The following is a 9789-nucleotide window of genomic DNA, read 5'->3' on the forward strand; positions in this document are numbered from 1 at the left end:
ACACACACACACACACACACACACACACACACACACACACACACAGAGGCATACACACCTTTTCAGAATTGTTTCTCCATCTTCACCACTGAAGGGCAGATGCTTTATGATTTGCCTTGAAAATGTTCTTGTGTGCTTTGCATAGCAACGACGAGAAACCGGTATAAATTCTGCACTGAATATAGAATGAATGTATTCCCATCTGACCTGTGGGCAGTAAAATTCATAAAGTGGCCCATCTTTTACAAGCACATTAACTTTTTTCTCCTCTCTCTCAATTTGGTGGTAATGCCGCCAACAGTTTGAGAAAATGGAGTTATCCTCGGTGGAATGCCTTTTCGTGATTACATCTCTGGCCTAAACAATATTTTAGTCAAATCTCTATTTCATTTTACTGATCCTTTACAAGATATTAGATTTTAATAAGCAATCTCTTTTTCGGTCATTGCTCATAGAATCATCCGACTGAGGTTTTGCTTGTGATTAGGTTGGAAAACGGCAGAGTTTTTACACTGTGCCGAATGATGTATCACTTTAGAAATGTGGTCACAGATGTCGGCTATGTTTTGACAAGCCAAGTGAATTCAGCATTACTACTTGATCATCTACATCTGCATCATTCGCATGAAAACCTTTTTAAGCTCGGTTGCTTGTCACTACATCTTGTCTGAATGATTTATCTACAGCATTTGTCAAAAACTGCTTACCATCCACATCTACACCGTTGTGGACGGCATATTTGAATCTGTCAATAATTAATTTCACACATGCTCTCCATTTCATAAACACTTGATACAACAGTGCATCACGGTCAATGGGCAAAATGTTAGTTCTGTCAAATCAATACTGTCCATAATAACGCTGTCCTGCCCTGCATGGAAAACACTTCAGAAGTAGAGAAGTATCTGCTTTTCCACACTTAGATTCTCTTTGAGATCATCCATCTGTCCTCCGAACTGACCAGGGCACCGCTGTTTCAGTCAGTAAATATTGACTTTACACATGAGGTCGTTTCTGTCATGTAGTACCTTTTGACTTTATAACTTCAAGTAAAAGATGTCTGTTGTAAAAAAAAAATTTTTTTCTGAAAGGGTAAAAACAGACCTTCAGAAACAGGCAGAAGTGTGGTAGAATGACTCAACAGGAAATAAAGAGGAAGGCTTTACAAACTGAGTGTGTTTATTTGAAGTTAACTGTCAGAAATGTGATAAGATATGTGTCAGATATTTGTGCACGGCACTCTGGGACACTGATTCATACAAAAGCACCGTACTTATTTAAATGTCCTTTTAATCTGCTGTTGCACGATTTAATAAATCGCCACAAAAAGGTTTTTGTTGAAACAAGATTTAAACATAATAATTAAAAAGGTTCGAATCTTCACTGTCACAAATACATAACTAAAAAAAAAAACAATAATATTGTCACCAATAACATTAACCACTAGCGCAATATTCACGTTCAAAGGTGATATTTTTGCTATTATAGAGATACTATATTTTTTGGTAATCATTTTGAATTATATTCCCTTTTATTTTAATCTGACCATTATAGTAATTTTTTTGATGTCGACATTTATTTTTTTATTACTTTTTTATTTCAATGTTATTTGTTTCATAAAGTTAAATAAACTTACATTCTTTTTCTGGTTTTGTAAAGAAAGTTTTTATGACTTTAGTTTTAGTCCCCTACTTACCTTTGTGCTGTCCTTCTGACCACAGTAGTTCAAGACAAATAAAAGCCTCCCATAAAAGTCCCGTCTTTTGTTATGTAATTTGGATACTTTATCAAAAAACATCTGTCTTTCATTGTGCTCATTTAGAAAATGTCCTGTTTCACAAACTCTTCTTTAGAAGTGTTGTTACTGTAAGTTTGATTCTTATTCTTTTCCTCTTTTCCTATTTTTAGCCAATGTAAAAAAAAATTCTAAAGCGGACAATCCAATCGACTTACAGTTAAGTATAATTGTTACATCAAATTGCACTTGATGCAACACCATCACGCCATGAATAACTAAAATGGCTTTTAAAAATGTGTCCACTGCATCAGCGACTAATTAATAAGCACCGAATTTAATATTTGATACACTATATTAAACCATACATACTATGATGGGGGGTACGGAAATGTACTGCACTGCTTTACACCGGCCCATCAGACCATTTCTCACTTCTTTTGAAACGCTGGAGTCTGGCCCAAATTAGTCGTAGATTTATTAGAGAAGTCTTTCCGGGCAGGCGAGAGAAGAAGAGCCCCTGCCTTCTTATCACTCAACGTATCTGGACATGTCACAGTTTCCCACCTCTCTTTGATTGGGATCTCTACCATCAGCTTTTCTTTCGGACTGTCTGTGAGAAAAACAGTGAGGCTTAATCCGTCCTGATTACCTCCGACAGCAGAAACACATCGCTCACGCTCAAATCAAGGATACAGTTACAGCGTCCACAATGCAGATTTATATATAAATGGTTTCAGTTTAACTAAACAAGAGCCAGAGATTCGACTGCCATATGGATCAACATATCTTGAAACGAGGAAAAAAACATTGCTGAAACGCAGCAGATTTACTGGAATGCATATTGTGAAGGCGGATGTCACATTTAATGGGATTCATCCAAATTGGATTGCACAACCCAAACTGTAATAAGGATGAGCTGTGCGGTTAGACATTGGCTGGGGGTGGAATTTCCTTAAAGTGTATCAATTTCTTCTCCTCTTCAAGCCTCTTGTATTTTGCTTGGTTAAAATCTGTCATGGCTAATTACGCTGAAGTTTTCACACCCTAGAAGCCACGATCCTGTGGTTCGAACACCTGTCAGAGCAGAAAGCCTTACATCTGCACATCAGCAGCAAATGTGTTTGATTTCGAAAGCCGTGAGTCATTTCGGATGTGCTTTTGTCTCGTGTTAAAGTGATAGTTCTTCCACAGATGACTCTCTTTCAGGTTGTGCTCAAATCTGTATGATTTCGAACAGAGGATTTTTGAAAGGAATATTCTGGCCATGACAGCGATGACTGAAGATGCTGAGCTTCAAAATGACTAAAAACTAAAGTCTATACGAGTTATGCAACATAATAATAGCTTTGTTTGACAAACAGACAGAGATTGAAGTCATTATTCATTGTAAAATCAAGAAAAATCGTAGTTACAGTTTCCCAAATAAAATCATATCTGTTTGGAGTATTTTGTTATGTGCTTTTATTTGAACACAATCTCATGGGAATTTATTTTTATTATGAATTCAAGTTATCTTGTTCATTATTCGTTTTGTTTTTTTCTAAAAATAACACTTTTTTGCACATATCCAATAATACAGATTTAAAATTGCAATTGTAAAATAGTATTGTTTTCTTATTCTTGGATTTTGTTCAACATGCTGAAGCTTTGGAGCTTTTTTGGAGCTTTATTAAATAAATTGCTTTGTTTATAACGATGAAGACGTTAAGAAACTTGCAGGATGTTTTAATCATACAAAGACTACGGCGAAATATAAATTTGATTTCTCATTTCTTGACCTCTTTAATTTAAAAAATAAGATGACTGAACATACAACGTCCATACAATGAAAGCCATTGGGGCCCAAATAATCCCTCTGGCCTCTATTGACTTTCTGTACAAAACAAAAACCCATCTGAAATTCTTTAAATTATCTTCTTTTTTGTTACGTGGAATAAGTCGTGCATGTTTAGAGCGACACGAAGGTGAGTAATTAATGACAGGGTTTGCGAACGCTGAACAGTTTCCTTCAGTGACTTCTACGCAATCATCTCTTTGCTCACTAGACTTCATCTTCACAGATTCATCAAGGTGCAGGATTCCCAGGGTCGGCGGAGAGGCCATGTGACTAATTCTGACAAAGATATTGATTATAAGGAGACTCGCCGTGATGGCAGATGTATTGCGGAGTGCAAACTGCGCTTTAGGGACGTTCAGCAGTCAAGCGGTGGTCTGCGCTTTGCTCCCCCAGAGTGTTGCAGTGATAACAGTGACAGAAATGCTGCATAACATTACAGTGCAGGTGAGAGCGCCCTTGGCTCTCAGACAGGAAGATGGTGCGAGTCAAGATTCATTAACATGTTTTTTTCCCCCACCTTATTTTTATCCTGAACGTGAAGCACATTAACACGTGTAGCTTTTTAAATATCCTGAATTGCAGTTTGCATCTCAAACAGTTTGCATCTAAAGTTATTACAATCAATGAATCGATTCTTCAGCTCACTCGAAGATCATCAGCGAATGCTCCGTGACTTCAGGAGATGTGCAATATAGCACAAAATGCGGTATGCTCTTCGTGCGTTTCCAAACCAGCGTAAAAATCGTTCCGCATAGAAGATATTTTTTCGCGACTTTAGTTGCGTTCCACGATTTCGTTTTTTTGGGTGAACTGTCTCTTTAATTCATCTGGTATCCAGTGCTCTCATTAGCATGAGATAAATGTTTAGTAAGTAATCTTTTCTCATTCCAAATCTAAAGTTTGGAGCTGACGCTCTTCTCGTAATTTGTTTTAGATGTTCTCTGAACAAATGGATTTCTGATTCCAAATCAAGGAAAGGGATTTAGATAAAAAAAAANAAATGTTGAGTTCCTCGGGTTCAGTTTAAGGTATTTATCTGTTTCAGCGATCGTTTATTTTCTCCATAGTAGCTGTTGCTAAATACTCGACTGATATAAATATTCATACTCAAACATTTGGTTTCCGTGGCTCGGCGAGCGGGAATTACGTTGGTGTGAATAAATTTACCTTTCACCCACCAAAAATAGAAAACAAAATAGGGTAGTGGGTCTGGCTCATATTGCTTATATATATCACACCAATATCACTTTCCTGTGTCTCCACTGAGACGTTGCAATTACTATGGAAAACAAGTGTAAAAAGTAAATAAATGAAAGCAGGCTTAATAAATTGGAACTGGGTCTATTGTCCCGCCACATATTTTCATACAGTACTTCCAACAAACACTGCAGAGTCAAATATAGATATTCCCCTTAGACAAAATGGAAATTGAGAGATAGAGCGGGAGAAAAAAGACTAGATCTGTAGGAGATATATTGGCAACACAGGGGGAACATGTTATTATAGGGCAGGATATTTCAGTAGCAGCTTGACTTTGCAGTGGTGCGGTATTCTGAACATATTTAATTGGGTCCCCGCTGATTGATTGCCATTCTTCTACTGAAGCTCGGAGTACGTGAGAACAATATGAGAATGTGACGGGATGTCATGTGTGGACAGCCGTACTTGGGAATAATATGAAAAGTGACATTAACGGCAAAGAAAACGGATTACTTTTAAATCTGAATGCATGCATTAAAAGAGATCACCGTTAATTATATCATCAAGAGACAGAGCAAATAGCTATCCATCACTGAATGAAGAAGACTTTTTAGAGAAGCTTCAGGAAAAAAAACCTTCAAAACTAAAACTAATGTGAAAGCACGTCTTCCTGCCGGAATGCATGTATACGGGTTAAGTTAGATGCATGTGTTTGAATTGTGATGTTAATATAGATGGTGTGCACGCCTCGCGCTGATGATCCAGCGGTATTGTCGCTGTTATAAATAGCCTTTACTGTAATGGATAAAAGCACCTCCTAAATGGCAGCTTGATATTTACTTTCTTGCTAAATATAAATCTGAACGTCAATGTGATATTTAACATTGCCTGTATGCAATCACGTACATAGATATAAGAAGGAAAATGGAAGAAACCCATTTTGACTTGCGTGTAAACTAAGGGGGGCCCCTTAAACTTAAAAACGATAGAAAGCGAACATTTGTGTAACAAGAAATACGATAGGCTGCTAAAAATGATAACTGCTCTTGTACATGCAATTACAGTCAGTGGGGTCCAAAATAGCCCACTGGCCCCTACTGACTTTTTTGTGTTTTGTGTTGCATTCCCGTTTGTTCATATTCATTATTTTCAGTCATCTGTCTATTTATTATTTTTGTGCAATTGACCGTGTGGCCTTTCATTGAATGAAAGACTGTCAGTAGCTACCACTATTCGGTTAGAAAATAAAATACACATTCACCAAAATGCCTGTAATACCATCACTTTTTTTTTTTTTACAGCAAAGTTCTAGCAACTGACGGTTTTTAACAGTAGCTAATTTTAACACGTTATGGCGTATGAATATTAATGCTAACTCCCCTTTGATCTGAAAACTGCGTTTGTGAATTTCACCGGATCGAAGACGGTAAGCTGTTCCCGATAAATCAGAGGAAAAGGAAAGGGGGGAAAACCGGAATACCGCAGCTATGCATTAAACAGAGAGGGGGGGAAACATTTTCGTAACGAAGCATGCTTGTTGGCCTACTGTAAGCAGGTGTTCCCGCGCGCTCTGTGAGTGGAATCGCCCGGAGATTGACAGATTTAACAGCGATGACGTAGATTTCGAACCGAGACGAAACTCGCGCGCAGGACCGCAGCCTCAGTTAAAGGGGAGACGCGCGCGAGCCCGCACGGTTTCCGCTGGGGAGTCAACGGCGCGCGCGAGGCTTTGGACGCACGTGAGCTCTTTCCCTGGACTTTACCGGGATTCCGTGGGGGGGGGGGACGGCGATTGTTCGTTGCAGCTCGGGGCGCGTGAAGACGCGCGGCGCCCGCTGAGTATTTCGGGACGAGCGGCGAGCGGGAAGAGCATGCAGCGGTTAACGGGACGCCAGGTGTCAGATTCCGCGGTCAAACTCTCTCGCGTCGAACTTTAATCTCTCCGAGTAGAAACCTGTCGCTGAGCAGCTCCGCGCAACCCGCATGGAAAGTGTCCTCAAACAGCCTGCTCGTCCCGAGAAGCAGGGAATGTTTACTCGGTGTTGAGCCGGGATGGATGTGCTGCTGTGAACGCGTCCGATCTTCAGAAAGATGCAGCATCTCCGTGTGGCGTGGGCGCTCGCGGGAGCGGCGGCGGGCTTTTTCCTGCTCTTCTTGATTCAAGCGCATTTATTCGGCGAAGGTAAGCCTAATCTTCCTGGTCAGAATTCTGTGGATTTTCTTTTTTTTTTTTGCATTACATAATTATAATAAAAACAAGTTGTGGTCGCTAGAACTTTACCATGAAAATATAGCGGTTAACTTGTGTTACGACATTTTAATGACTTTTTGGCGTTGTAGTATTAAGTGCATATATGTCATTAAGGCATATAGTATGTGTCTGAGCTGTTAGAATCTTTGTTACTGTAACATGTGATGATGACTGTACAGGTGGTGCAGTGAAAGGCCACATGATGTCGAAATCGGCCTCTATACATACATCTATGCATCTAAAATAAGGCTGTAAACCTGAGGTAAATAACATGAAGTTAAACATACAAAATAGTCAAGCGTATGTAACATTTAAGAGAGAACATTTAAAATAAATCTGATGGTTTGTGGGAATATCTGAGGTGGTCTTAATTACAAAATATAATTTCAACAGTATTTTTTTGTTAACGTATACGGCCTTGTTGAATATACAATTTCGCTTCAAATTATAAAGTCATTCAGAAATGTTATTTTTAATGTTTTAGAATACTTTACAGTAAAATTACATTTTGTAATTTTATATAAATAGATATGAGATGATAGAGATGATTTATTTTTTGTTTTTTATTTTTTTACATTGCAGGGTAAGAAAGGTGATTATGAAAAGATTATGCAAAGCATAATGCAAACACCCTTTTAATGAGACAATGACCTGTCTTTCACGTATGTACTTCATTAAATACATACGTTCTTTCCGTTTACGTGCGTCAGTGATACTGCATTCATCTGGCATCAGAATTGATAAGAAAAAGGATCTTGCGGCATGACCTTTTGTGAACTTGTCAATATGTAGTGCTTAAATCTAGCCTGTAGCCAAACTAAGGATCATCTGTTTGAATTGCTACTCCATTTATTTGCTCAAGGAGATGCTATATTTGTAACAATGTCATTTATTGGCTGCCTTTGTAAAAAAACAACAACAACAACNTTGATTCACCATAATTTGTGATTAAAAATGGTTACAGACTGGATTGTGATACATGATGCAACTAAAGAAACAAAGACACGTCTGACTATATTCCCAATCTCACCATCCTTGAGCACGGCATCATCGAGGAGATAAATAGATAGACGATAGACAGAAGATAGATGGATAAAGGAGATGCTTCAAGTCCTGTAGGTGCTGATGTGACACCCTAGAGCTCAGTCTGACATCTTTTATCTTCTATGTGCTCTGGAAAGCAAAAGCGAGAAAATTCTGCCTCATAAAATTGATCCATGTTGCATAAGAGTCTCAGCGATGTGGAAAAGTTCAAACTTGTTCATGACCAGTTTCCAATGTCTTTTTTTAGCTCGGAGAACAGACAATTATTTTTTTTTTACAAATCCTAAATACGGCGTAAAGGCGAGTTGGGATTGGATTCCGATCGACGGCCTTTGCAGATGACTTTATTTTTAACCAACTGACGAAGTTGTAAGTAAAGCGACGCTTTCATTAAGTTACGTTTGGAGTTTTTGTGCGTGTGATATCAGTATAGGTGTAAGGTTGAGACCACAAGAGCAGTCACCCATTATGTGTGAGCTTGCTTTGAACAGCTTAAAGGTTTGAGTTGGCCTGCCGCCATGGCAAACAAAACATGTTGGCCTGGTTGCCACAGTAACTGGGCTTTTAAGAAAATAATTGGAGAATGCATGGGTTTGCTTCTCACAAAGTGCCAAGGAATAGAGCGGTGACCTCCAGCATAGTGATAGAGAGAACCGCAGGAGGCATCGGCCCAAACGCTTTTCATTTCCTACATACAGAGACTTAGTGCAGTGTTGGGTGTTTGATATTATAATGCACCAGCCTCAGACCTCAGCTCACATTTTCCAACATTTCTCCATTTATTTATTTTTTTTTTTATCGCTAGGCCAGTTTCGTTTATGCTCTATTTAGAACGGATCGCCCAATGGCAATAAAAATAGCAGTTCATCAGGACCGATTGTTACAACGAACAAGCACAATTTACTAAGGGAGCATGAAATCCAAATTGACCATATGTACTTTCCAAATACACATTTATGCTGTTATTGTGAGTGATTATGCAGCGCATGTTAAGTACGAAAATTTCAGCTTTCATGAAAAATAATAACCTGTTTTCGCCATCGAAACAATTTTCCTTTTCGGCTGACATCACTTTTTACCGCCTTGCTAATAGTTAGTGCAATTTCATGCAGGTTAACAATAATGTGATAATGACACACTTGGATAAAAATGAAACCTTACTTTTTTTCTTTTTAATATTATGTTTCACTTGGAAATATTGCATGAGTAAAAGTTATTTGGATGGTGATTTTTAAGCTATTGCACAGGTTTTTTTTATAGATTTTTTTATTGAGGCTCCATTTGTAGCCAAATTTCTTGCCTTATTTGTTATGATGTAGTCTTGATATAGTCACAAATAATAAAAAAGAAAACCAGTCTTAAAAGTAAGTATTTCTGGTTTTATACATCATTGTTAACTAAATTTTGTTGTAATGCCATTGGCTGTTCATTTCAGTGAGCTCTGCTCATGATGACAATGAGAGAGAACAGAAGGAAATCGTTTTAATAAAACAGTTTCAAACCCATAAGACATCTGTACATCTTCAGAACACAAATGAAGATTTTTAATGAAATCCGAGAACTTTCTGCTCCATCATAGACAGCAAGGGTCAAGGCACAGAAAGGTGGTAAGGACATTGTTAAAACAGTACATGTGACATGGTGGTTCAACTGTGGTTCATCCGTAATTTTACGAAGCTATGAGGATACTTTTTGTACAGAGAGAAATAAAAAAAACCC

General features: G+C 38.2%; 1 protein-coding gene and 1 pseudogene across 1 annotated transcript in view; one reads left to right on the plus strand and one right to left on the minus strand.

The window, feature by feature from the left end:
• Positions 1 to 9789, minus strand: part of LOC122347532 — a 663620-nt pseudogene that overhangs the window by 289187 nt on the left and 364644 nt on the right.
• LOC122347541 (chemokine-like protein TAFA-5) overlaps positions 6329 to 9789 on the plus strand; it is a 25623-nt gene continuing 22162 nt past the window's right edge. The window contains exon 1 of the mRNA XM_043242902.1: positions 6329 to 6957. Coding sequence (XP_043098837.1) covers positions 6867 to 6957 — 91 coding nt within the window. The 5' untranslated portion in view covers positions 6329 to 6866. The remainder of the gene's footprint in view (positions 6958 to 9789) is intronic.

Source organism: Puntigrus tetrazona, chromosome 6, assembly GCF_018831695.1.
Source record: "Puntigrus tetrazona isolate hp1 chromosome 6, ASM1883169v1, whole genome shotgun sequence".
Taxonomy (NCBI): Eukaryota; Metazoa; Chordata; class Actinopteri; order Cypriniformes; family Cyprinidae; genus Puntigrus; species Puntigrus tetrazona.